Source organism: Colletotrichum costaricense (assembly GCF_030867565.1).
Source record: "Colletotrichum costaricense strain IMI 309622 chromosome Unknown Scaffold_17.1, whole genome shotgun sequence".
NCBI lineage: Eukaryota > Fungi > Ascomycota > Sordariomycetes > Glomerellales > Glomerellaceae > Colletotrichum > Colletotrichum costaricense.
In genome coordinates, this window is record NW_026848246.1 from 565,425 (window position 1) to 592,390 (window position 26,966).

A 26,966-nucleotide genomic window follows, 5' to 3' on the forward strand; every position below is an offset into this window, starting at 1 on the left:
AGAGCCGGCTAAGATATTCGCCGTCTCCAAAACCGCCCCGAGGCCCAAGCAGGAAGGAAGGTAAGTGGAAGGTAAGCAATCGGACAAATTCGAGGGACCTTTGGAAGCTTAACGTGTCGACCTACAAGGGCTGTCGCGTCCCTGGAGACAGCATGCGTCACCCTCATTCGTACGTCTGGTCAAACTGCTGCCTTTTTTCAACTGCGTCTGATCCTCTCGCAGCAAAGTGTCAGCACCATAGTTTGTTTCAATTGACTTCATCTCACCGTCTCGATACCATCGCGTTGTATTTCGTCCCCCAATTGTGAATACCATCTACATTCCAAATCCACCACCTTTCGCGGTGTCCACCCATTCTCTCCAACATGCGCGTGGCAAAGGAATTCACCCCCGAGGTGCTCCTGAGCGCACCCCGCCGCGGCGCCGCCGTCCCGAGCCCGGACGGCAAGCTCATCCTCTACACCCAATCCACCCACAGCTTCGACGACAACAAGACCCTCAAGGAGGTCCGCCTCATGCACGTCGAGTCCGGCGCCTCCGATCAGCTCACCGACGACGACAAGGTACACGACGCCCTGTGGCTGCCTGGCACAGCGAGCGACGTCGTCTACTTGAAATCCGGCGACAAGGGCACCACCCAGATCTGGATCGCCAACGGCGCCGAGCCGGCCAAGGAGCATTACGTCGCTGCAGAGTATGATGCGCCCATCAGCGCGCTCAAGGTCAAGGCGCTGGGTGATGGGAGTGTCGGCTTCGTCGTTGCTGGGCTGGTAGGGCCCGACGGGTCTCTGTTCAACGACAAGACCGAGGAGAAGAGGTCCACGGGGCGAATCTTTGACGATTATCACATGAGGCGTGTAAGTTGGGAGGAATGGGATTTGGCGAGCGTAAGATGGTGACAAGTTTCGTGATTAACAAACCTCGTGTTAGTGGAACGAACTGATCAAACCTCACAAATACGCCCTCTGGTACTCGACTCTCGTCAACGCGCACGGCAAATGGGGCGTCGCAGGCGAGCTCCAAAACGCTATCAAGGGAAGCCGTCTCGAGGCGCCGTCGGGCATGTACGACGTCAGCGACCCGACGGACGCATTCGACGTCAGTGAGAAAGGCATCACCTTCATCGCAGAGGACACCGGGCTGAAGCCGGAGGACGCGGGCGCCTCCCACGTCTACTACGTCCCGCTCACATCGTTCTCGGCCGCCGCGAGTGCCAAGCCCAGGCCGCTTGTCATGGGCATATCGGAGGCCAAGGCGTATTACTCCAACGTGAGGTTCTCGCCCGACGGCTCCAAGATTGCATTTTTGCACGAGCCGCTCGACAACCCCGCGGACGCGAGGTTGTATATGGGCCACACGGCGTCCTTTGGCGCTTACGATGTGCACAAGATGATCTTTGGCAACGGGCCGAGCTTGCCGCCCAAGGGGTTCGAGTTCGCGGGCAGCTCTGATGCCATCTTCTTGCAGACGGAAGACTGCGGACGGGTGAAGCTGTCGCACGTGGAGCTCCGTCACGATGCAGAGGCGACGACACTGACGTCGAGCGGCGTCGTCTCGGCTTTCTACCCTCTCAAGGAGGGCAGCTATGACAAGGTCCTGGTGACGAGCAATAGTTTCCTTGACAGCAGTCTGTGGCAGATTATCGACGTCTCGTTGAACACGGCGCCAAAGACTGTGTCGTCGGCTACGAAACACGGCGCAAAGTACGGGTTGTCTCACAGCATGGTCTCTGAGTTTTGGTACGAGGGCGAAGGCGACAACATTGTGCACTCCTTCATCATCAAGCCGGCAAATTTTGACAAGACCAAGAAGTACCCTTGGATTCTCTTACCTCACGGTGGGCCGGAATCATCTTGGACGGATTCATGGTCGACAAGGGTTAGCCAGTCCCCTCTTTCGTCTCGTATACTCACCCTCAACTAACACCTGAACTTAGTGGAACATGGCCCTTTGGGCCCAACAAGGCTACGTCCTCATCGCGCCAAACATAGCAGGCAGCACAGGCTACGGCGTCGACTTCACAGCCCGCATCTACCGCTCCTGGGGCGGCGCTCCCTTCCAAGACCTCGTCCGCCTCATGGACCACCTGCAACAAGTCCCCTACCTCGACCAGGGCCGCGCCGTCGTCGCGGGCGCCTCGTACGGCGGCTACATGATCTCCTGGATGAACGGGCACGACCTGATCCGCCGCTTCGCCTGCTCCATCTGGCACGACGGGATTTTCAGTCTGCCTGTGTTCATGCTGCAGAGCGACGTCGTCGTCGGCGGGCCCGATTTCGGGGGGCTGCCCTTTCTGTGGGATAATGCCGAGGAAATGGAGCGGTGGAACCCGGCGCGGCCGGAGCTGTTGCGGAATTGGAGGCACGCGCCGCCGACGTTGATCATTCACAGCGAGAAGGATTACAGGTGTCCTATCACGGAGGGGATTGCTGCGTACAATACGCTCATGTGCCAGGGCGTCAAGACGAGGTTCTTGACGTTTGATGATGAGTGTCATTGGGTGCTGAACCCTGAGAACTCAATGGTTTGGCACAAGACTGTTTTTGACTGGATGGCGAGGTTTACCGGGGAGCGCAGGGTTTGAAGGAGGTGTTTGTGAAGTGGGAGTGCAGCTTATACACGATGAAGATATCGGGTGAGAGGCAGTCAGCAACAATGAATAGAACAAAGTGACAAAGTACCTAGATATCAGATGAGACGGCTTTTCTCATCCGAATATCTTCATCCATGACTTGGACTCTTCGACCTTGAAGTTGTAAGTGCAGTTGGTGATCGGGCACATATACCCCCGAGACCCCCAACCAAGCCATCGGGACTTCAAATCGCCGCATCAGAGGTCAAAAGTGGATCTTACGGGGGACTTTAAACCTCCGTCTCTTCCACCAATTAACCGGACATTTCAGCAGTACTACGGTAGCCCGTTCATTGACTCGGCTCCGGACGGTGCTACCCCGACCTCAGTCTCGACGCCGTAATCCAATCGCCTGACTTCAAGCTCCTCAAAATGTGGGGGTTTTTGTCTGCGTGGCCCCCCGGAAGGCGACCCCGATTTCCCCGGTCCTCAGCCGGGCTCGTGTAAGAGGGAACATCGTAGCTTGGCGAGTTTTATATATAAGAGTGCGCAACATTACGTCGTTTCCCCTTTTAGTTTCACGATGTCTCAGTGATCTTGTTTGCAGGCGCAGTATACCAGACTAGAAGGGTTTACTACATATTACATGGTAGAAACCTTTGAATTCCAACATCCAAGATGACATCCCTCATCTGGTATGAGCTCAGCAAAGGCTGGACGTTCAAACAGCAAGATGACGCCTCGGAGGAGGCATGGCTCCCTGTGCCTAGTATTCCCAGCCAAGTCCACGTCGCTCTGCTGGCAAACAAGAAGTAAATCCGCCCCCTCGCCTCGTACACTTACAGCCGGAAACAAGACGAACCTGACATCCAAACACAGAATCCCAGACCCCTTCCTGGACATGAACGAACTCGCCGTCCAATGGGTCGCGGAAAAAACCTGGATCTACCGCCTCGCCTTCCCAACACCGCCAGACTTCACCACGCCCGCAGCAGAAGCAGAAGTACCAAGCACGACAGCAGTAACAGACCTCGTCTTCGAAGGCCTAGACACTTTTGCAACCATCACCCTCAACGGCACACAGATCCTCACCTCGGACAACATGTTCCTCTCCCACCGCGTAAACGTCACGCAGCACCTCAAGACAGACGGTGACCGCACCAACCTCTTGGAAATCGTCTTCGACTCGGCCCTCCTCCGCGGGAGACGACTCGTCGAGGACCACGCGCACGAGCACAGGTTCATCGCCCGGCAGACGGAGCAGGGCCGGATCCCCGTCCGGAAAGCGCAGTATCACTGGGGCTGGGACTGGGGTCCGATCCTCGTTACCGCAGGAATCTGGAAGCCTGTGTACTTGGAGCGGTATGTTGCGCGGATCGATGATGTTTGGGTCAAGAGCGAGGTGAGTCCGGATTTGGGGAGCGTGTCGGGGCAGGTTATTGTCAAGACCCAGGGCTCCGGCGCGGATGAGGTCGCGGTGGTGTTTAGCCTCGGAGACGAGGTTGTTTTGGAGAAGCGTATGGTCGTTGCGGAGGACGGGACGGCAAAGGCCGACTTTTGCCTTGAGCAGCCGAAGCTGTGGTATCCCCTCAACAACGGCCCGCAGACACTCTACACAATCACGACGACCCTCCACCGCGCCTCAGATATCTCAAATCAAGGGCAACTGCTAGCAGCACACACCCAAAGAACAGGCTTCCGCCGCGCGCAACTCATCCAAGAACCCGACGCCCTCGGCAGATCCTTCTACTTCCGCATCAACAACACCGACGTCTTCGCCGGCGGCTCCTGCTGGATCCCGGCAGACAGCTTCCACGCGGCTATCCCGCCCTCGCGGTACCGCGCCTGGGCCGCGCAGCTCGTCGCCTCGAACCAGAACATGTTGAGGATATGGGGCGGCGGCGTCTACGAGTCTTCGGTATTGATGGAGGCGTGCGACGAGCTGGGTGTGCTAGTCTGGCACGATTTCTGCTTCGCGTGCGGGAGTTACCCGACGTACCCTAGTTTCCTGGCCAGCGTCGAGGCGGAGGCGCGGCAGAATTTGGCGAGGTTGAGGCGCCATCCTAGTATCGTGATTTGGGCGGGGAATAACGAGGACTATCAGGTGCAGGAGAGGTACAAGCTCGAGTACCGGTTCGAGGAGGATAAGGACCCGGAGTCGTGGTTGAGGTCCGGGTTTCCGGCGAGGTATTTGTACGAGTATTTGTTGCCCAAGATTGTGGAGGAGGAGAGCCCGCATGCGGTGTATCATCCGAGTAGTCCGTGGGGTGATGGGAAGCCTACGGCTGATCCGACGGTTGGAGATATCCATCAGTGGAATAGTAAGTCTTTTCTTTTCCTACCCCTTTTTCGTGGAGCAACTCGGATCGAAATGACCAACACAACCGAACCAGTCTGGCATGGCGCAATGAACAAATACCAAGAATCCCACCTCTTGACCGGCCGCTTCGTCTCCGAGTTCGGCATGGAAGGCTACCCGCACCTGACCACCACCACCGCAATGCTCACCTCGACCGCCCAGCGCCGCCCGGGCTCCATGGCTCTCGACTTCCGCAACAAAGCCTACGACCACGAGCGGCGGATGATGACGTACATTGTCGAGAACTTCCGCGTCCGCTACGACCTCGAATGGTTCACATACCTCACACAGCTGATGCAGGCCGAGACCATGACTTTCGCGTACAAGGCCTGGCGACGGGATTGGGGCACGCCCGGGAAGAGGGGGTGCGGCGGCGCGCTGGTGTGGCAGCTGAATGATTGCTGGCCGACGGTGAGCTGGGCGATTGTGGATTACTGGCTTGTGAGGAAGCCTGCTTTTTATGCGATTGGGAGAGCGTTGAGGGGGGTTGATGTCGGGGTTGGGAGGAGGGTTGACGAGTGGACGAAGTGTCATGCTGATCCGACGCTCGCGGCGAGGGGCACGGAGTTTGACGTGTGGATTGCGAGTGCGAAGACTGATGCTGTTGCTGGGGAGCTTGTGGTGAGGTTCATCTCTATTGAGACGGGTGAGGAGATCAGAGACAGGATTGAGAAGAAGGTTGTTGCGGAGGGGAACGCCACGACGGAGGTTGTTGAGAAGCATAAGATTGAGGCCTTGAGGGAGAAGTTGGGGGATGCGAGTGTACCATTTCATCCAGAGGAGGATGATCCGTTTGTTATCCATGCGACGCTGTTTGTTGATGGGAATGCTGTGGCGGAAGATACGGCGTGGCCGCAGCCGTTGAAGTATATCGACTTTTCGGACCGCAGGGTGCGTGTGGAGGTGAGGGATGGGAAGCTGGTTGTCTCTGCAGAGAGGCCGGTCAAGGGGTTTATTATTCAGGAAGAGCGCTGGATGAAGCTGAGTGATAATGGGTTCGATGTGGTGCCGGGTGAGGAAAGGGTCGTGTGTGTAGAGGGTTACGATGTGCAGAAGTTGCGGTGGACGTATTTGGGCGCACCCGAGGCGTCTTTGGGGCTGTCTGCATAGACACTGGCATAGTTACGATAGTTCAAGATGATCACTAAGATATATGAAAGGAGTATTGAAGAGGGGAACTGTGTTCAAATTTGGGCATTTTGTCATAACTCATTACGGGCGTACAACTACAGCTACTCGTGACAGTGCAGTCTGAATTGGTTACCAATCTTCCCGAAAGCGCCATCAGTTAGATGATGTCTCCTCCGAATCCTCCACCAAACCCTCCCCCGAACCCGCCAGAGCCTCCAAAGGGATTCCCGCGTCCCCCGCCATGTCTCGGTATACCCCCCGGACCAAGGGGGTCCCATCTGGCACCCGGCGGCGCTTGGGGGTCGTAGCCGCCACCTCCCTGGGCACCCGGCCCTCCGAAAAGGGGGTCATCAAATGTCGGGTGCATTCCGCCGCCGCCTCCAGGTCGGGGGAGACCGCCGCCACCGATGAAAGATGCTCTCAGCGGGTCATTGGGACCAAGACCAGGGGGGTTGAGGTCGTCGTGGCCAATATTGTAGGGTGATCGACCGGGGACCCCCAGTGGGCGAGGGGGTCTATTGATTTCATACTCGTCTTCAAATCCGGGCGGTGGGAAGTCTCCGGCAGGAATGGGTCGTCTGGAAGGCTGGGCGAGAGGATCATTGACCGGGTATGGGCGCGCGGGATCAGGCAGGTCACCGGGTGCTGGCCGTCCAGGACGACCGGCCTGGGCACGGCCTTCTCTCTGTGCGTTCTCGGCTGCGTCCCTGTCGTCGGGAGACTCTTCATAGCCTTCAACTTGCAACTTGGGAATGAGCTTTTGGATAATCTCCGTCTTGAACTGATCAATCAGCTTGGTGACGGCAGACTCTGATGCGAAAGCTTCCTTGAGCTTCTCGACTAGGTCGCTCCTGTCTTCGGAGCCGTCCTCGGTGAGTGTGATGCGCAAAGGCAGCTTTGCGTTATTGATGACGTCCTTTGTCATGATTTCAAATCTGTGGATGACATCGTGGCCGACGGCGAGCCCGCTGATCTCGACTTTGCCGCCAACTTTGCTGATTCGAATAATGGATGTCATGGACGACTGCTTGTGGGCGTAGACAAAGCGGAGAGAGCCATAGCCGGCGTTCCATGATGCTGGTAGACGCGGGGCGAGGCTTTGGACTTCTTCTTCTGCGGTGGGTGTTAATTGGGGTCCTGGAGCACGGTTATCAAGGACAGTAGCCATACCTATCCTCTTCTCCTCGTCAAACCCCAGAAGACGGAACTTGAGGGACGCCATGCAGGCATGCGTGAGGAGGGCAGGAAGCTCATAACCGCTGCTAATGTCCGAGGTGGTGTCGCCTTTGGAGTGGGCAGGCAGGGCTTCTGCCATTTGTTGCAGTACAGACTGCGAGGTGAGTGGGTTCGCCATGGCGGGGATGTGCTGAGGAGGGGTAGATTCCTGAGTTCTACGTTTGTGTGTCTGTAAATGGTGAGATTCGAAAAGAAGTCTGCGAGAATCTTCAACGCTTATGTAGACCGTGAATGGGGCTTAGACGGTGTTGGGCTTCGTTGTTTGATGTTGGGTTGGGCTTCACAGACGGATGCTGAGCGATGGACAAAGTGTAGAAACGTCCCAGGGACAGGAGGGAGCTAAGCCCAAGCTTTGGGTCGCAGCTGGGGGTTGGAGGGGTTCGCAGAGTGGCGTCAGAGACTCGCTGCCTTCAGCCCTACAAGTGGACCAGCCCCGCATCGTCACAACCAATCGCCGGCGGCCTCCCTGCTGCCTAGACAAGCCAGGCAATATCACGTGCATTGCTAAGTCATGTGACATGGCGTGGAGGTCGCATCGTTCCCCGTCGCGTTCCGTCCATCACCGCCGCGACTCTTGTCTTTCCCTGCGCTCCACCGAAACCCATACCTTCGTATGTACGAGACTGAGCTCTTATCTCGATCTATCATCGAAGAAATATTCGTCTAGCGGGAAAGCGTGATCCTCCTTAATCGATTCATCAGAAGCCATGTCTTCCAGTTCTGGGCTACCAGACTCGGCTTCCGCACCACCAGTGGCTATCCCACGGCCGCAGGCAAACACTATCCTAACTTCGTTTACAACATTCCTCACACTCACGATACATACGATACTGTACTACAGGCGCCTTTACCCACAACAGACCTTTCTCATGACCAAAGCCCATAACCTGCCAGTACCCCAGTCCCGCCATCCAGCCCTCTGCGAATGGATCAACTCGGCACTGGCTGCGATACAGGACCAGCTTGCACTTGGCACCGTCTCAAAAGTCTGTGTTGTCATTCATGCCGCAGAGACAATGGCTGTCGTCGAGAGATGGGTCTTTGACGTCACCAACTTCCCGGTCTGGGCTACGGGCAAGGGCAAGGAGAAGCTCGGCCAGGCACAAAGGTTCCAGCGACGTGAGGAAGACGACGATGACGGCTCGGTGAACTGGGTTGATGTGAACGAGGCGTATAGAGGAGCCCTCAGACGTCTAGCCTATGCTGCCGAGATGAAGGGGCCATTGCCAGAGGGATGTACCTTTACCATGGCCGTGGAACTACGAGACGAAGCGCCCGCGCCGATAGGGGTAGGCATCACATCTCCTAACTCCTCGCCAGCTTGATGTGTACTGACATTCGATACAGCACCCTCAACCTTGGATTCCTTCGGAACCCGCGCTTCAGCCCGCCTCAAAGATGAACCCGGTACCAGGCCCAAGCATTGGAGGGGCCTCTACCACACCACTCCGCTCCGTCGAAGCTGGTCCACTCTTCTTCGAGTGTTGGATCGAAGAAAGCAGGCCTCCAACTTCGCCACCTTCTACTCAAGATTCTTACTTTTCATGAAGATATGACCACTTCGCTTTCTTTCCCGATGCCGTGCTTAGTTGAAAGTCAACGTCGATGCGGTAACACTGGATCAACGATGTCAAGTTTGCCGCCCTCTCTTGAAGTAACACGGGCCGCCAAAACTCGCAACACGACTCTGCTGCCAAGTTCAGCGAATGACAGTTCATACTATGTTTGAAGACATCGAATGCCCTCAGACTTGACAGTCACAGACTCCAACGCTTGCGGGAGAGGTAGACTTGGCCACCCGGGAGCTATTACGCTGTCGACTTATCAACTCAGCGTACAGCCCCTTACAGACTAACTCCTGACAGTTAGGGCAAGGGAGGTGAAAGGTCTTCCAATAGTCACAGGCGTGACGCCTTGTTGCTAGTAGAAGGGCCTGCGAGCTGAACACTTGCTTGATCGCGCATTAAGCCTTGAGCGTCGGGCTCTCGCCGACACGAACATGCAAGAAGCCGCAAGGAGTAATGCGTTGCGGTGGAATTGCGACAGAAGAACTACATGTCCAATAACCACAAAATGCGGCCACGAGGCATGTGTGGAGAGTCGCTGGTCCTTATCTGGCCGTGGTTTGCGTTGGGCGTATCACGTCTTCTCCCCTGTCAATGTCGCAAGGTTGCCGGCAACGCCCCTCTGGATTTCGGCACAAATAGCCGGCGCTACTTTGACTGACGGACAGCCTCCGACCGAAAGCCACGAAGGACTCCCGAATGAGCTAAATTCGATACAATACAGATCTGAGGTGTAATCCTCGAACCATTTACGGATAGCATGCAACGTCGTGAATCGTAGTCAACCCCCTTCAGTCCGAGGTCGTCGGCATGCTCCACCAGCACACCACACCACGCGGAGCACGTCTTCGCCTCTGACTTTGATATCATCATGGAGGATTCGCGGCTCTTTGCCGCAGGAAATTCTTGATGGCTCGTATAAGTACATCAGCAAGTGATAGTCAGATTTCATCCTCGACGCGAAGTGGGATTTGCTTTCGTAGACTCTGCTTCTAAAAAGACGTGAAGGTTTTGCAGCTTGTCATTCGACTGTAAGAGGACCAATATGGGCGTTCCGGAGCAAACCCCGATCCCAGTCGCGGCTCAGCTGCCACCGGCCCAGCAAAGACGCATCAACTCTGGATCCGAAGGTGTTCTTACCCCGATCGCGAGCAATCCAAAGGATGATATTGATCCCAAAGACGAGAGGGCTTTCGTAGGTTTCCGGCATGATATATATATCCAGCGCAGTTACTAAACTGGTGCACAGCTTTGGCGCCTGGACTTGTTCTTCCTGACAATTGGTTTCTTGGGTTACATGTTTAAGTGAGTGTGGACTGAGCTGCCGCCAAGTAGACTGAAAGCTAACAGCCTTTGATAGATACATTGATCAGACGAATATCGTATGAGACTTGTTTTCATGCCGTCTGGCAACTGAAAATACTGACCCGACGTGTTATAGAGCAATGCATATGTGTCAGGAATGAAGGAGGACCTCAATCTTCTGGGGAATGAGCTCAACTATTTTACTACATTCTTCAAGTGAGCTAATGAATTCCACTCCATATCATAGAGGCGTTCTAACAAAGATGTTGTGTGCAGCATCGGGTACATGATTATGCTGTATCCCTCATGCATTATCATATCCCACTTTGGCCCCTCGAAATGGCTGCCAGCATGTGAAGTCAGTTTTTACAGAGGCCCCTCAAGTAGCGGCTTACTAACTGACATCACAGCTCATCTGGGGCATCCTCACCTGCTGCCTCTCACTTGTCACCAGCGCGAAACAGGTACAACGTCACAATCCCGAACCACCACCACTAAACCTCATCTCTGACTTCTAACCAGGTCTACGGCCTTCGTTTCCTCATTGGTTTCTTCGAGGGCACAGCTTGGCCAGGCTACTTTACCCTCATCAGTCAGTGGTACATGCCCCACGAGGTCGCCCTACGCATGAGTCTGTACAACATTGCTCAGCCGGCCGGGGCGATGCTTTCGGGCGCGATGCAAGGGGCGCTTTCAACAAATTTTGAGGGTCTACATGGACGTTCTGGCTGGCGCTGGGCATTCATCATCAATGTAAGTCACAGCGGAAATCTTGTAGCTGGTACTCAGTTCTACTGATCTGACCTCTTTCTAGGGTGTTTGTACCATAGCCGTAGCTCTTGCTGCGTTCTTCATTCTTCCTGGCTACGTGAGTACTTTCGAGCCTCTAATTGAATTCTCATGAGGTACCGAAAACAGTGTTGCTAACCGATGAAAAAGCCCGAACGCCCAAATCCCCTGGCAAAGTTCTACTTGAAGCCGAAGCATATTGAGATTGCCCTCGCCCGTGCTCGCAGGGTCGGTCGCAAGCCACAAATTGGCATCACGATCAAGTCTTTCGTGCGATGTTTCAGCTTCTGGCAACTTTGGGCATTTGCTAGTGAGTGCTGAATTGAAATAATTTCGAGTACCTATACTGACATTGTGTACCACAGTCGCGTGGCCCATTGGCGGTAATTTTACGCCAGCCAGTTACTTCAACTTGTGGCTCAAGTCTTTGAAGAACGCAGATGGATCGGTCAAATAGTAAGCACTAGCCTTGCTCTTTGAACTAAAAGAACGTGCTGATCGTTCCTCCAGCTCTGTTGCCATGCTCAACTACTTGCCCATCATCGGCCAAGCCGTCCAACTCGTGGCAGAGCTGCTCTTCAGTGGCCTCAGCGACTACTTTGGAGTTCGACTGCCATTCTTACTTCTGCATTCGGTAATTATCTTGAATCTTTAGACTTCATCCTGCTTGGCTAATATCACGCAGGTCATCAACATCACTTCACAGATCATCCTCATCATAAGACCCAGTAATCAACAAGCCTATATGGCCGGCTGGTACATGAACTACATCGGAGCGTAAGTCAAACCTGAACCAAGGCCCCATGATTACCACTCTAAATATCTTCAGTGTCTCCACGATGCTGCTATGCTCCTGGGCATCAGCCCACCTCCAAGGCGAGCCCGAGGTGCGCACCGTCCTCTTCGCTAGCGGAACTGTCCTCGCCTACATCATGAGCGCCTTCATCCCCATCGCCGCGTTCCCGGCATCCGAGGCCCCACACTGGCGCATCGGCGCCAAGCTGTATCTTGCCTTTGCATTGGTTTCGGCCGTCATTTTTGTTGGGATTCACTTTGCTTTCAAGTGGGAGGAGAAGAAGAAGGCGAAGGAGGCGGTCAAGGAAGAGTCGACTGGCGAGCCGGATAATGCGCATTCGGGTGTCAAGTCTGTGGATATTGGGGAGAATGACAGTGCTGTTGCTGGCAACGAGGGTTTTGGGAAGTTCCAAGACAAGCCTTGATTGCTGAGGAGTACAGGAGCCGGAGTGTAGCTCAGAAATGATGAAGGACTTTTGATGCTCGGTCTACTGAAGTTAGAAGCTAGCACTCAAATGGCCGAAAACAAAATAGGGGGACAGATTCTCCTCTGTACCGAAAACTTCCCATAAGAGCACCCAGGTACATCCCATTCAACGTCGCAGTATTGGGGTGATATAGTACACGAGAACCTCCCTGGCACCAGTCCTATCCCTTGTTGCTGACATTCTTTCAACCTCTCTACTGTCTAGAGTATTATTGTGATTGAACTATATCCAGAAAGAATCTTCAAGTTCCATAGTTCCATTTCAGCTTCATGCAAAGCAGTTCAGACTACTTTCCCCCTTAACCCCCGGCCATTCGACTCTAAACGGCACAAAGACATTCATCTCTCTGCTTCGGCGTAAGGGGAAAGATCCTTTGTCGCGGTGAAGACAACATGTTCCTTCCACTTCACTCTCAGCGTTGGAACGGGTCTCCCAGACACTCAGTTCTCCAGACCAAATTCCTTAGATCTCATAGGACGGAGACTTATATACAATACTTTGGCTCTCCAGTGCATTCATTCTCCCACAGGCTGCAACTCGTATTTATACCTAAAATCAGAAGTGAAGGGCAACCCGCCGGATTTGAAATAGAAAGATTGAGGTCTTAAGGACCGGGTGCCATGGCTTAACTTTTATGATCCAGACTTGTATTGTCTACTGAGTCGTTTCAATGACCGCCCTAAGACCTTGACCTTACATCCATAGAGGACTTTCTCCAAATATTGATAGTTTCGGGACTGCAATAGCCCAAAATGCTACAACACGGGCTCTGCGCTATACCAAATCGATCCCTGCGCCCATCAATATGTTGGGTGACGGTACTTTCTGTGTTAAGGATGCCACTCATACGACGTGTTGGGTACAAATACTTGCGTCTTTGGGCAGACAGGTCTAGTAGTACCTCATCGAAGAACGCTGTGGATCATCGCCGTCCACGAAAATGGACGCAAAGGTCTCAGGTATCATCGTCCGTAAGTTGGCTTAGTCACAGTAATCGCAAAACATTTCCAGATGCCTGACTCTTGATAATAGTCGGGCGCAGCCAACCGCAGTAAAATGCCTGAATACTTACGAATTCTCGATCAAATTCTTCATGGCCTTCACGAGCCTTCGAGGTCTCAGCACCTAAAAGAATTTCGAAGAGGCGACGTTTTTGTCCGGGAATCGGGAGGCCCTAGCCGTCTTCGGTCCAAGATACCGGAAGTTATCAACCCTGAAATCCTTGCCATGCTGCAGGGTGAGAGAATCAGTCTGGAATCTCTCCTTCGGGTGAAAAAGTACGAATATCTAACCGACGGCCCTTGCCCTTGGGCAGTGTATCTTCATGTCATCTGCAACTAGAATGGTACTGCCGGTATATATGCTGGCCAGTCGCAGCTCCTCGAAAGACGCATCAGAGAGCACACAAGAGAGCGAATTCGCTTCCAGCAGAGACTAAAAGCCGAGCGAAACATCGGAGACCATAAAAAGCTGCCCTCAAGCCATGTGGCCTTTTGGGTTCTGAGGAGAACACACAATGCCTGGCTCAAGTTTGCACAGCTGCCAAGACAGCCCGCCACCGAGACTGAAAAAGATCGACAACAGCTACTCTTGACCATTTTCGAAGAGCACGCCGCCCTCATCTTCCGGACACTGCCGCCGAGCGAGCCAGCTTTGAGGCTGCCTCCAGACTGTGAAGTTCAGCCTCATTCGTGAGCTGGGCTTAACATCTGTGACCCCCTGGACCAGCTGATGAACGGTTTGAGGTCGTACGCGAAGAGCTCCAAAAATAGCAAAATGGGGAGACTTGGACTCCAACTCTATGAAGAGCTCTGGAGGCATGTGGACATCTCGAAAGGCGATTCAGAGACTATTCCCATCGTCTGCGGGGAGTGCAGGAATGCATCGACTGGTATGCTAGACGAGGAGCCCTTGTTTGAAGTGCCATCAGGCGCTTACCTAGCCGTGTCGAAGCACTGCAGCAAATGCAGCCGAAGGCGCATTCATGTGCCAAGGGATCAGTTCCGCCCCTGAAAGACCTTCAATTCCGCCAAGAGGACGTATCTCAGATCAAGAAGTCAGCTTCCAGCCGACGTATTCAATCTCATATTGATGACATTCTACGAACTTGTACTGTGGATTCAGGCGCACGGAATTCAGGCCATGCCCTCGGAGAGAAAATGCAACCTCCCAGCGCGAGCCGAAGACATTAGGAGGAGCCTGTTGGGCGCTCAAGACGCAAAACGGACACTGAGCTCTGGGAATGAAGAAAATAAGGCGGCTGGTTCTGAGCGCGATCACAAAGTTGTACTGCCACAATGGATGCTCAAGGGATCTTGGAGGCAATGAGAAACTAGCGAGATATCGCACGATTTAGATGATAGACTTGACAATACATTCACCGAGTGGTCTTCGTCTGCAAAGACCAAGAAACATCAGCCAGTCAGCCTGTGGCGGTTATATCATTGCCCCTCCATCTCAAATTACCGGACATCTGGAATTATCTGTCAACCTTGATCACTTGGATCCTATCGCCTCATCTTGTCCACGGCTCAGTTGAAAGCCAGCTTGTTATCTGCGGGACAAATTCAAGAACACAGACATTGATTTCTTCAAGCTGTCTTTAATCTACAAATTATGAAAGCAGTCGCTTCACTTCCCGTCGTTCTTGTGCCGCGACCGGGGTGAAAAGTAGTCAATCTCACTCTCTGGAATAACCTCTATGATCCTCGAATGATCCCGCCCCCGACCCTCAAAGTACTCCCTAAGATCATATTGCCGCGAAGGCCTGCCGCGAAAATGCTCCCATCGACTACTTCCCGCCTGTGGCTGATGGTTCGGACGACGCTGATGTTTCCCAATAGTAGCGGCGTCGCTCTTTGGGTGACTGTGTCTATGCTCGCTGATTACCGAATTACTGCGTCTCGGCACATCCATCCCCCGTCTCGTCGCCTGATTGCCCCTGTTGCTGCCGGTGCTCGTAGAGGAGGAAGAACTCGAGCTTCTTTCGTTGTGTTTCTTGGATCGATCGTGATGTGGCGTCCTCACAGGGACGGGTACAGGAGCTCTCCTGACCGGAGCAGGACTTCGTCTCATCGGAATCGGACTCCGCCTCACAGGCCCAGATCCCCAACTCATACGCCTCCTGGCTCCTCCACCGCCGCCACCCCCTCCACCAGGAGGCCGTCGCGGAGGCCGGACGTCAACAATCTGCGCTGGCCCATCACCCTGGAAGATCTGCTTCACCATCATGCGCGTATAGGTCACCTCCCTTTCCGTCCGCCTCGCCATGATCCGCATGACCTCGTCCCCGAGCTTCTTCACATCATCCTTGATCTGCCACCAAATAAACCGGTGCGCAAAGTCGCACTTGTAAATAGCACTCCAGTCCGCGAAGCTGTTTTGCTCCCCGTGCCTCTCGAAATCGGCCCGGACCTTCTCGTCGAGATCCGCCTCGCCCCACGACGCACCGTTGTGTATGGCCTCGGCGCGGTACCCGCTCGCGATGAGGAACGGCCGCTCAAGCTCTTTGAAGGTGCGCCAGAGGTCGCGGAGGGTGAGGTAGTGGAGGGGCAGCGTCTGCTCCGCGTAGGATAGTGCTGAGCGGGCTTCGTGGCTGGCGTCTCTGTCGCTCAGGTTGAAGATGCGCTGGCGCAGCTTCGTTTTTGTGCGGATCTCTCGAGACTGGTGCCGGAGGGCTTGTCGCTCTTCGCAGAGTTGTTGTCTGAGGTTTCCTAGTGAATCTCGTATCTCGTTTGGGGCAGATCTTATCGTGGCAACGAAGTTGCCGTAAAGAGCTATCAAGTTGAGAGTGGTGAGGGCGAAGGAGAGAATGCCCGTCACAAAAGATACCCAGTTCAGTGAGTTTGGGACTTCGGCCGCCATCTGGGGCTATCGATGGCTTCCATGCAAGGTCATAATGATGCTGGGTCACATTTCTGCAAAGTTCACCCAACGGGCTGTACTCGAATCTTAAAGTAGATGAGGAAGCGTGAAGCTGGGTTGCGTGTAAGTCTTCATGTGGTTGCTAGTGTCTCTCATCAGCGCTACTTTAATATTAGCCCGAACCAGTTTAGATGGCGACATAGCGTTGCCAGTTGTCCAAGGATCGCGAGCTATCCATCAACTAAAATTCAGGATTTAACCCGTTGATTTGTTTGTAGGGCTCAACCCATGAGAAGTAGACTGCATGAACTGCATCCCTCTCATAAGGCCGGCGCGTTATGTCCAGTCGCCACGACCCAAACTCACCATAACAGATGAGCGCAACACCTTCGACAGCAAAGCAAGGGTGTGCTTGCAATAAAGTCACAAGCCAATGCACCGGCTGATACGGGTATGAACCTGTTATCCATAGCCAATGTGACTGACGTCCAATTTTGGACGTCCAGCACTGGAAGCACAAGGTGTCGTGCCGGGGAGTAGGGACTAGAGAGATCCTTCAGACTATTCACGCGGCAGATGACCCCATAGTGTTGAGTCTGCCCTACAGTATTCCAGAGAGTCCCTACAATATTCCAGAGAGTTTGAATCTGCAGCATTGGTGATAAACCAAATGCGAAGGCGATGTAACGGCTGCTGCTCTTTCCTGCTGTTGTTGGTCACAGAGCCACTTTGGTGGAATCGAGGTATGGTTCTCCAGCTAAGTCATTCCTAGGCAAACTGAGTTCCGTCCATCTAAGGATTGGTGCACTTCGATGGGTTGATCAGATTCTTGTCTTGTTTTACATTGAAACAGATACTGGCAAAGAGAGTTATGATCTTAATGCACCTTAGGTCAACTTGTGTTTCTCCGAGGGAACGACGGTGTAGTCAAAGAAAGGAGCTACAAGAAGGTCGTCCCCCACCTCGGACAAGGGTGAGCTACAGCACTCTTATCGATAAGCGCTGACGTCCATCCCGCCGTGGGGTAAGGACTCACCGGCGCAATCCAAAAATTTCCCGACCTCAAACCACACATCTCGGGCGAACAAGAGTCACGAATTGACCTTGTCCAATTCACACCAACACCACAACAATGACCGCCCCGACAGCAACAATGGAGCCCGAGATCGACGAATCCTTCGACCCAGACCCTGTCGTCGCCTCCTACGACGTCTTTTTCAACCCCTCCCTCCCGCAGGGACGCAAGCTCTGGGTCCTCCAGCAGCCCAACCGCACCGACCCGCGCACCACCGCCCCGACCGAGATGCGCCTCAAGGGCCGCTCCGGCATGGTCGAGGTCGACGTGCCCCTCGACTACACTCAATCCTACGACAAGGAGAAGGGCATGAAGTGGGGCCGTCAGCTCAAGGCCAGTCTCGAGTCCAAGAACGGCGGCACACACGGCCTGTCTGGCGGCTTCGGTGTCGGCGCGCCGCCGCCTAGACAGAAGAGACGCGGCGACGTCGATTTGGAGGATGACTTGTACCTCGAGTGGCCCGAGGCGGTGCGCCAGGACAAGGTCCTCCGCACGCAGACGCTCGGCGGTCAATGTCCCGACCATAAGGAGGTTCAGTACATGATTGGCGTCTTTCAAGGAAGTGAGTCTCACTTCCCTTTCCCTGTTCTTCCAGGTCACTAACCACAACTGCCCCTATTCAGAGGACCTCCACCTCACCCCCGTGACGAACCTCGTCCACCTCCGCCCCCAACTCCACCACGTCGACGCCGTAGCCCAACAAGAGCGCAACGCCTCCGCCGCAGCGGCCAAGGAATCCGCCGCGGCAGCAGGCGGGCCCGGGGGAGCAGGCGGCGCGGGCCCGCAATCGGCCGCCGCGCGCGCGATCCACATGACCATCAAGACGACCCAGGACGGCGCCACCGCAAAGAGCGAAACCATGGCCGACCGCCTCCGCTCCGTCCAGATGGAGAACTGGCGCAAGCTAAAGTACACGGACGAGGACAACGAGGCGGCCTGGGAGATTTACCAGGAGAGTCTCATCATGCGCGCTCCCGGAGAGAAGCCTGCGCCCATAGCCGACGAAGAGGACGAGGAAAAGAAGAAGAAGGCCGCCATTGACGGGGCCGAGGAGGAGAAGCCCGTGGTGGATCTGGCTGACAAGGTTGCGAGGTTGGAGACCAAATGGGGCGACGACGAGCTCTTGGAGGCTGTCAGCGGTATCAAGAAGCCAAAGGTCCCGACCAAGGCGGAAATGGAAGCCGAGGCGGCAGCTGTGGCCGCTGCTCAAGAGCAGGCGCGCAAGGTGAAGCCCAAGGCCCGGGGTGCTGTCGCCGCACGGCGTGGAGGCAAAGCAAGAGCTGCGCCTGCGCCTGCGCAAGCATCCTCAAGCATGGATCTCACATAAGGGACAGTCAGTCTACTCGACAGAGGATTCGATTTGCATAGCTCAGGCGTTACGGTGTTATAGAGAGGTCACTCAGAGAAGATGAGACTTTGCTTAAACTTCAAATGCAGATTTTCTTTTGCTCTAACTAGCAAGACTGGTCTCGACCCACCCCTGATACTCATATGGCGGCGCCATCTCATAGAGTCGTGTGCGTATTCTACACAAGATATGTTTGTGCATATTGCCACGGGACAAGCCATCGTCGCATGTTGAAGCCTCCATCAAACTGTAGTCCCAGTACTACAGCTCAGCAGCGGCCCCAAAGCCCTCAAAAAATCACGGGCCATGCGTCATAAGACCCTTTATATCCCAAGCATTCCAACGCGTTTCTTCAGTCAATTGTAATGCGCTCCAACCGCGAATGACGCAATGAACGCCGCGATTGCACGTTCTCTTCCACTAATACATCCCCTTACTGAAGCAATTCGACATCCAAACCAATGGAGTGCATGAAGAGGTTGACAGTGGCCAACCGAGTAGTTGCCATGGCGCCCGGGAGCGTCTTTGCGTGCGCGACGGTGTCGAGGACGCGGTCCTTGACAGCAAGGACCAGGCGTTGCTGCTGCTCAGGGTTGGCACTGACACCAACCGCAGCGAGGAGCTGCCAAACCACAACGTCTTCTCCCGTGTTGACGCTGCCGGGGAAGATGTGATGGAGGGTGGGCTCAAGCTTGTTGAAGAACATGTTGAAGGTTTGTTCCCTGCGAGATTGTTAGTAACTGTGAGTGCTGACTATATGTTGCTTGACTTACCACTCAGCCCACAGCTGAGGGCTACCTCCGCCACCTTGCTTCAGAAGCTCGGCTCGGCTCAGAATGAGAGTCAGCATTGAGCATCCAACCCGAGTCTTGGCAATGAGATCAATGTTCAACTTGGTGCTAATAAGACCAAGAACGCCCGTCACAATGTCTAACTCCGTCTCGTTGAAGTAAGCAAACAGGCTCGGCATGACGGCTGCCGAGAAAAGCTCAATGCTCTCACGCATAGCAGCATTGAGGCTGACTTCGCCGTCGGTGGTCTGAGCTCCATAAACCACATCAAGCTGGTCCAGGTGGATAATGATCATGGTCAAAATCGTGGTGCGCTGTTCGAAGCTGATGTGGCGGAAGACGCGGGGAATGGCCTTCTTGCCCTTGGGGAAGGACAGGAATGCAATGAAGGGGTGGAGGGTGGTAGCGCCAATGGGCTCATGAACCTTGAGATCGTTCCAGAGCTGGGCATTGTAGGCTTGAGCCGTCTCCAACCACTCTTGGTGCTTAGCATGGAACTCTTCGTCGTTTCCATTTGTGGGAGGAGGGGGAATGAAGCGGGCGTGGTCTTCCATCTTCATGATGGTGTTATAGACCTTCTCAATGTTTCGCAGGATAGCCTTGCGATCCAGACTGTTCGACTCGCCATGGCGCTTGCCGTTACCAGGGCGGTTGGCATCTCCACTGCTGTCAGTTCGCTTGATGTTCAGGAGGGGCTTGGGCGTCTTCGCATTGCTGAAGGAAATCTTTCCGAGACTACCAGCGATGACCAGCTGGGGGTTCTTCGGCTTGTTCTTGGCAGCCTCGACAGCACGTTGGACTTGCTGCTCCATTCGCTGAACATGGTTTTCTGCCGCCCGTCCCTGTCTTCTCATGTTGCCCTGGCGGCTGCCGGTTTGGAAGAGGTAGGTTTGAGCAAAGTTGTTCAACGGCTGGTTGGGGTTCTGACGCTGGCCGCCACGGATCTGGCTGAGGACCTGGTAGTAGAAATCCTCAGTTAACGAATCATCGTTGGTGTTATCAATAGGGTTGCCAGTGGCCGAGACCAGTTGCTGCAGCTGGATGCGAGTAACGAAATTCTTGTCTTGAGGTGTCATAAGGCCATTATCCTTGGACAAGAGCCAAATCTTGTGATTGCGCTTAGCACGTTTGGTTTCTTGATCAAGGTAAGCGGCCTTCTCGTCCTCTGACAGGTGCGCAAGATGCTGCTGCTGTTGCTGCTGCTGCTGATTGGCGGATGGAACACGTCCCATGGAACCTTGAGAACGGTGTCCTTGGTGGCCGTGGGCCTGGTGATGAGCTTGAGGGCCATGAGCGCCAAGCCGTGCGGCATCACCTGAGAGTCTGTTCGGGTTCTGAAGAATCTGAGTCGGCTGCGAAGGCGGGGCTTGGGAGTGAGGAGGCTGAGCAAGCGGGCTGGGAGTTCCTTGAACAGGCGGAGTCGGCTTGGAGGTAATAGACTGAGGTCTCTGCAGAATCTGTACGGGATGACCATGGCCAGGATGCTGTTGAGGCTGGCTACCACGCTGTTGATGATGTTCAACACCATGGAAGGACTGCTGTTGGGCAGGCTCGGGCCGTCCGTAGCCGTACTCAGGCCCTGGGTAGCCCTGAGGAGGCGGCGCAGATTCCGAGAAAGCTGGCTGAGGGGTTCGTTGGGTGGCTTGCTCTCGCATTGCCTTCTCCACCTCTTCCAAACTCATGACCTTCCTGCTGGCGGACGGGACAGCCTGCGGCTTCGGGGAAGGCTCGGGGATAGCGGTCTTCTTGGAAGGCATGCCCCAAAGCGACGCGTCGACGTGCAGGTCGGGAATGGGTTCCGCATCCTTGTACTTCTCATAGCCAGTGCGAACAGGTCTGGGGGCCTGCTGGCTCTGGGGGTAGTAGTATTGCTGCGGATGTTGGGCTTGCTGATAATGCTGCTGAACGGGCGCAGGAGCGGGAGCAGGCTTGGCGGCAGGAACTTGGCGGCTGTAGCGAACCTGCTCCTCTTCGATGGCGTCAGACACCTTTGCCGTTTGGCCAAAGAAGTCGAAGTCCTTTCCGACAGGGGCATTCGAGATGGTAGTCGGGCCACCACCTCCGAATGTGTCGTCGTTGAAAGCATCGCCGCTCTCCTCGAGTTGGTCGCCTAGTCCATCATACGTATCGTCGAATTCGACAGCGTCGTCGTCCTCGGCATCGCCGCGCGAAAGGCCGGCGAAAGGATCGTGAGTCTGAGAGAAGCCTGGCGCCGCCGTGTTATGGCCAGCAGGGCGTGTAGGGTCGAAGCCGAAAAAAGACATGTTGAACAACTAGTCCGTCTTCGTTTCAAATAAGAGAAATAGCTGTATACTAGGTCGTGGTCAGCATCGGAGTTGGGTCTCTGACGAAGTGAGGCAAATAGATGCTGAGGAAGAATGTTGGAAATAGTAAGGCAGGGTGAGAGAAGGGAGAAGAAGGCCAAGGACTGAGATGGGCCTGAAAAGCTCAAGAAGGGAAAGAATGAGTGGTCCCTCCCGCTTCATAGGATCATCGTAGCTAAAGTGGTGTGGCAAGGAAGCTGCCCGGCATCTCTCTCGCCATGATGAGTTCAGGCAGTGGCCGTAGCTGCCGCTGTAGAGACTGTAGGGGCAGAAATCGTGACAAGAGGTCTCCAGTAATTCTCAATCAAGATTGAAAAGACAAGAGAGTTTGTGCGACTTACCACTAAGAGAATGAGAGATCTGTGGATTTAGGTGTAGCAGCTCGCAAAACTATCATGATGTCGTCAAAGACAAGTACCAAAACTGAGAGCAAAGCGACAAGGCATAAACAGGGGTGCTTTGGCCGGGTCTGCTCAGTGAATTGACATCCAGAGACAAAGTATTCACCAGAGCACAAGGTTGAACACAATGCGCCAGGTGAGATTCGGAGCGTGAAAGGAAGCAAAAAGAGTCGCGTCGCTGAGGTTGGGTTGCGATGGCCAAAGTGGTGATGCACCATTCGCATCCGTGGGGAGGAATTGAGGCTCGAGAGCCTTGGGACCCCACTACATGGCTCACTCCGAGCCAATGAGCGAGCTTGGACAGCTTAGCTGGAAGGACCGGAGTCACGTGAAAGGTTAGTCATACGCCGGCTGCTTGGGGGATGGCCTGGAGATAGCCCCTCTCGTCATCGTGGCCTGTATTTGCTCGCCGAATGTGGATAGAGGGGTCCTAGCCAGGGATCTGGATGAGTGACACCCATCATCAACTGCACCCTGCTTTCTAGGTGATGCAATCACAATTGTCCAGGCCGGTTTTATTCTGTGGTCTGTCTGGATTTGTCCAAATGTGCAGGAAGCTTAAATTTGGGAGGATTACAGTCCGCCGCACACTGATGGCTGCTGTCAATATCTCTTGAATTAACCTGAAAACCGAGTATATCTCCAGCCTTGTCTAAGATGCTGCCTTGAGGCATCCTGTGAACAGTATTCATCTGTTTTATACTGACTATTCATCTGGTTTCACTCATGATGATGTCCACATCTTGATGTTGTATTGTAGATAATATTGAGCTGGATCCATCGCGACAACTGAGAGGTCAGTGTTTGTAAATTGCTTGCATTGTAAGGCTATCTTCAATATCCCGTGAGCAAATCGGATAGCTCAATCCAGTCAGCAATCCATCTTTATGTTGTCTGGTGTCCGGAAAACATCTACTAAGTTTTAGCGACAGAGCAGGAGCTCATACCATGAGTTTTAGTACTTCAATTGTGAAGCACGGAGGCTCACGACAATAACCAAATATCACTGAAGGCCTCAACTGTTGTATCGACTCATCTTGATACCTAGCTGTGCTGTTTAGTCGACTCCCTTGACTCAGCCATCAAACATCGATCAGAAGTCGGTGAGTTACGCACAATTCCGGGCTCTCTTCTCACAGTTGAGCACATCGATAAGCGATTCCGGTCAGAGTCAGTTGGAACGTAGGGCTCTTGTGACGCCAGACAGGAATCTACCGCCCAGCCAGGCTCATCTGGGCGGCAAGCCTACCAAGCAAGCACAAGGAAGCCACATTTTGACAGGATCATCCCGTTTGTTGACCCCGAATCTACTCGACTAGAATAGACGGTCGAACATAGTGGCTGGCTGTCTCTCCAGAATGCTCCATGTACCAAATAAGGCACCTGGTTACAGATTTGATGCTGCGGGCATAAAAGCACGACCAGCAAAGCGCTCTGTGCCCTGCATTGTGGTGTTCTGATCTTCCGGACAGTCCGCTGTCAACGGTGCATCATGTACCCTTCGGGATGATTGTACATCTCTTGAAGATGATCAGGCAGTCGCATGAACTGGTTTGGTTGAATGTTTCCGTATGCAAGAGCAAAGCCGAACGCGAGCACACGCTGACAACTGAATACCTATTGCTACGTCGTTGTTTGCAGACGAAAGGGTCGGTTGCAGCATTTGAGCTGAGCTCTCGGCACGAGCTTTTGGGGGCAAAAGGCACGGCGATCTTTGCTGCACGGCACCGGGCGGGATACGAGCGGCAAGCAGCTAAAGGGCACGGAAGCCACACGAGCCTAACAACAGAGCCAATTTGGCGTTATCGAAATGTGTTCCATTGATTCGATGCTGAAAAAGTCGCCAAGAGCCGGGTGAGAATTCCACGATCCGACACTATTGAGGATGAGGTACTTTTCTCCCGGACTCCCACAAGAATCGCGACTCGCACGGTATTAGTAGGCCCATCGTTGTGTGGAATCTTTAGATAAAATAAAACATGTCCAGACATAGAACACAGCGTATCTGCACAATGGACTAATATACACGAGGCAGCTAGATCTGCCAGGGGCAATCAAAATGGAAATGTAGACATGTCCATCGCAGAAGAAAGTACAGGGGGTTGAGAAGCTCTGGAACGCAGGGCAGAAGGGATGACAGTGAGTTTCAGACATGATGATTATCTTTTCTGGGGTATCAACCATGTGTGTAAGCAGTACCTGCTCTAGACCATACGTGGTAGCGTCTCTAAGTCTACCATTGCTGGTTGGCAGGGTTAAGTTGGATGGCACGGAGAGATTTCCCGCCCATTGGGTCCCGTCGCTCAGCCAGTGTCAAATGGGGTTCCAACTTCCAGCACCAGCTTCCAAATGGAAGAGAAAGCTCACCCTCTGACCCCTGGTCTACGGACCTGACTCCCAGGGCTGACGGCAGGCCGCTGCAGCAGATTCCGACAGTGGCCACGTTCCCTGTCCCCGATCATATGGAGACAGGATGCCCAAGAGCTGGGAACGGGTACGCGGCAGCCCTCTGCAGCGAAGAGAGGTACGTGGAGGATACTTAGTTGTCAAAAGCATGCCATGCCCAGAATGCATGTCTCGTGTACTTTGTATCGTCTGCATCCGCGATTCTGTGGCGATACCTATTCGACCTCTCCCTGCTATCGTCCATATGTTGCTCTGCATCAGCATTTTGAAAAATGCCCAGAAAGAGCCATGTCGACTTTCGCACCTAATTATACATCCTCGTTTCTGCATGGGGTCTGTAAGAAAAAGATATGAGTGAATGCAGCTGTTGAGTTCAGGTCTGCTTCCATCAATCTCAGTCGCGAGAAGTGGGAGATACCTCGAGCTGGAAGCAGAAGTAGAGATTCATACAAAGTTCCGCGTAAAGATACTTCTATGTGCCCCCTGGCTGCTCTTTTTGAGTTGCAAACCTCCTGGGAGCAGGCCAGTTGTCGCCCCACCCCCTTTATTCCACCTCGCGGTACTTCCTGCTAGCGCTCCCTTTTCTCGGGGTGGACGCACCGCGTACGCTGCATTCGTACCTCCTAACCCTGTGAGATTCCTTCAGGTCCCCCAAATCCAGTGGGATGCGTGGCTGCTAGCGCGCTCCTGGTACTCCAGCTCCTCTGAACATTTTCCTGAAGCCATCCTTTTCTCTCAGGCGGTCGACTCGTACGAATACGTATCCCTTCCTGTGCACCTCTTTTCTATTTTTTCCCTCTCCTTCCCAGTCGCCCTTGTTCATCTCTGGGGAAGAACGGGATTTCTCTTATTTTTCCATTCTGCTTCATCCTTTTTCAACCGACCCAGGCTTCCATCCAAGGCCTGAATACACCGGTCAAGATGGCGACAGGCTCAGCACGCTATGTGCGATACATTCTCTTCGCCTTCTTCGTAAGTTGATCCCCAGCTACCATTCTGCGCGAGCGCAGTCAGCTCTGATCCCTAGACGCGCGGCACAATACCTTTCGCATCTCGACGACATTTCCGTCATGCACACGTCAAAGAAACTTCATGACCCCGTGCTTACATCTACCTTCTCGCGCAGGGCCTCGCCGTTTTCTACTTCATTTCCCACTCTAGCTACGAGGGCGTAAGGCTTCAGGATGGCTCTTTCAGCAAACCCGGTGGTGCTTCAGCCGGCGGCCAGCAGCAGCAACAAGGCGAGAACAAAGAGGGCGAGAAGCCCAAGCAGCCCGCTCATTCCGAAACCAAGAGCCCCAAGGTCGGCGAGGCATACAACCCCAAGGACTGGCCCATGGCCATGACCCCGAACGAGCCTGGTTGGGATGAGCTCTCTGGCATTGCAGACGGCCCGCGCATGAATGCCACCTTCGTCACCCTCGCCCGTAATTCCGATATCTGGGACATTGCCCGCTCCATCCGTCAGGTTGAGGACCGATTCAACCGCCGCTACAACTACGACTGGGTCTTCCTGAACGACAAGCCTTTCGATGCCACCTTCAAGAAGGTCACCACCTCCCTTGTTTCCGGCAAGACTCACTACGGCGAAATCCCCAAGGAACACTGGTCTTTCCCTGAGCACATTGACCAGGAGAAGGCCCGCAAGGTTCGCGAGGACATGGCCCAGCGCAAGATCATCTACGGCGACTCTGTGAGCTACCGCCACATGTGCCGTTTCGAGTCTGGTTTCTTCTTCCGCCAGCCGGCCATGATGAACTACGACTACTACTGGCGTGTTGAGCCCTCCATTGAGCTCTTCTGCGATATCCACTACGATCCATTCCGCTTCATGAAGGAGAACAACAAGAAGTACAGCTTCGTTCTGAGCTTGTACGAGTACGTCGAGACCATCCCCACTCTCTGGGACAGCACCAAGAAGTTCATCAAGAACCACCCCGAGCACATTGCCGAGGGCAACTCCATGGGCTTCCTCAGTGACGATGGTGGTGACTCTTACAACCACTGCCATTTCGTAAGTTGGCCGACGTAGAGAACTTTGCCAGTGACATTACTGACTGAGACTAGTGGTCCAACTTTGAAGTTGGTGACCTCAACTGGCTCCGCTCAAAGGCCTACATCGACTACTTCGAGTCCCTCGACCAGGATGGTGGTTTCTTCTACGAGCGTTGGGGTGACGCGCCTGTGCACTCCATCGCCGCCGGTCTCATGCTGCCGAAGGACCAGATTCACTTCTTCAACGATATCGCCTACTACCACGTTCCCTTCACCCACTGCCCCACTGGCGAGAAGGTTCGTCTCGACAGACGCTGCCACTGCAACCCCAAGGACAACTTTGACTGGAAGGGCTACTCTTGTAAGTTGGCTGTGATCATGACCTCTTCGCAAACACCACTAACAATGAATCAGGCACGAGCCGCTACTTCGAGATCAACGGTTTGGACAAGCCTGAGGGTTACGAGAACCAGCAGGACTAGAGCAAATCGGGGGCGTGATAAAAGAGTGGCATGTAACAAC

General features: G+C 54.1%; 9 protein-coding genes across 9 annotated transcripts; 6 read left to right on the plus strand and 3 right to left on the minus strand.

Moving 5' to 3' along the window:
- Nucleotides 1-365: 365 nt before the first annotated feature.
- CCOS01_13384 (prolyl oligopeptidase) lies at nucleotides 366-2,584 on the plus strand (the record flags this gene model as incomplete). Its single annotated transcript, XM_060461530.1, has 3 exons — nucleotides 366-857; nucleotides 931-1,878; nucleotides 1,937-2,584. The coding sequence occupies 3 exons, from the start codon at nucleotides 366-368 to the stop codon at nucleotides 2,582-2,584; spliced, it is 2,088 nt and encodes a 695-aa protein (XP_060307958.1).
- Nucleotides 2,585-3,250: 666 nt separating this feature from the next.
- Nucleotides 3,251-6,041, plus strand: CCOS01_13385 (glycosyl hydrolase family 2; the record flags this gene model as incomplete). The annotated part of the gene is made up of 3 exons (XM_060461531.1): nucleotides 3,251-3,384; nucleotides 3,452-4,893; nucleotides 4,966-6,041. The coding sequence occupies 3 exons, from the start codon at nucleotides 3,251-3,253 to the stop codon at nucleotides 6,039-6,041; spliced, it is 2,652 nt and encodes an 883-aa protein (XP_060307959.1).
- A 178-nt stretch (nucleotides 6,042-6,219) lies between these two features.
- On the minus strand, nucleotides 6,220-7,416 carry CCOS01_13386 (PI31 proteasome regulator; the record flags this gene model as incomplete). Its single annotated transcript, XM_060461532.1, has 1 exon — nucleotides 6,220-7,416. The coding sequence occupies one exon, from the start codon at nucleotides 7,414-7,416 to the stop codon at nucleotides 6,220-6,222; it is 1,197 nt and encodes a 398-aa protein (XP_060307960.1).
- Nucleotides 7,417-8,005: 589 nt separating this feature from the next.
- On the plus strand, nucleotides 8,006-8,846 carry CCOS01_13387 (HORMA domain-containing protein; the record flags this gene model as incomplete). The annotated part of the gene is made up of 2 exons (XM_060461533.1): nucleotides 8,006-8,587; nucleotides 8,646-8,846. 2 exons carry the CDS (start codon nucleotides 8,006-8,008, stop codon nucleotides 8,844-8,846), a joined length of 783 nt encoding a protein of 260 aa, XP_060307961.1.
- Nucleotides 8,847-9,908: 1,062 nt separating this feature from the next.
- Nucleotides 9,909-12,177, plus strand: CCOS01_13388 (major facilitator superfamily transporter; the record flags this gene model as incomplete). The annotated part of the gene is made up of 13 exons (XM_060461534.1): nucleotides 9,909-10,058; nucleotides 10,113-10,162; nucleotides 10,224-10,245; nucleotides 10,305-10,384; nucleotides 10,445-10,526; nucleotides 10,579-10,632; nucleotides 10,691-10,921; nucleotides 10,983-11,036; nucleotides 11,108-11,267; nucleotides 11,323-11,413; nucleotides 11,468-11,591; nucleotides 11,643-11,734; nucleotides 11,787-12,177. 13 exons carry the CDS (start codon nucleotides 9,909-9,911, stop codon nucleotides 12,175-12,177), a joined length of 1,581 nt encoding a protein of 526 aa, XP_060307962.1.
- A 2,694-nt stretch (nucleotides 12,178-14,871) lies between these two features.
- Nucleotides 14,872-16,104, minus strand: CCOS01_13389 (uncharacterized protein; the record flags this gene model as incomplete). Its single annotated transcript, XM_060461535.1, has 1 exon — nucleotides 14,872-16,104. One exon carries the CDS (start codon nucleotides 16,102-16,104, stop codon nucleotides 14,872-14,874), a length of 1,233 nt encoding a protein of 410 aa, XP_060307963.1.
- Nucleotides 16,105-17,236: 1,132 nt separating this feature from the next.
- On the plus strand, nucleotides 17,237-18,506 carry CCOS01_13390 (DNA-directed RNA polymerase III complex subunit Rpc37; the record flags this gene model as incomplete). Its single annotated transcript, XM_060461536.1, has 2 exons — nucleotides 17,237-17,741; nucleotides 17,803-18,506. The coding sequence occupies 2 exons, from the start codon at nucleotides 17,237-17,239 to the stop codon at nucleotides 18,504-18,506; spliced, it is 1,209 nt and encodes a 402-aa protein (XP_060307964.1).
- Nucleotides 18,507-18,960: 454 nt separating this feature from the next.
- On the minus strand, nucleotides 18,961-21,582 carry CCOS01_13391 (topoisomerase II-associated protein PAT1; the record flags this gene model as incomplete). The annotated part of the gene is made up of 2 exons (XM_060461537.1): nucleotides 18,961-19,249; nucleotides 19,301-21,582. 2 exons carry the CDS (start codon nucleotides 21,580-21,582, stop codon nucleotides 18,961-18,963), a joined length of 2,571 nt encoding a protein of 856 aa, XP_060307965.1.
- A 3,788-nt stretch (nucleotides 21,583-25,370) lies between these two features.
- On the plus strand, nucleotides 25,371-26,926 carry CCOS01_13392 (glycolipid 2-alpha-mannosyltransferase; the record flags this gene model as incomplete). Its single annotated transcript, XM_060461538.1, has 4 exons — nucleotides 25,371-25,421; nucleotides 25,576-26,463; nucleotides 26,517-26,805; nucleotides 26,859-26,926. 4 exons carry the CDS (start codon nucleotides 25,371-25,373, stop codon nucleotides 26,924-26,926), a joined length of 1,296 nt encoding a protein of 431 aa, XP_060307966.1.
- Nucleotides 26,927-26,966: the final 40 nt, after the last annotated feature.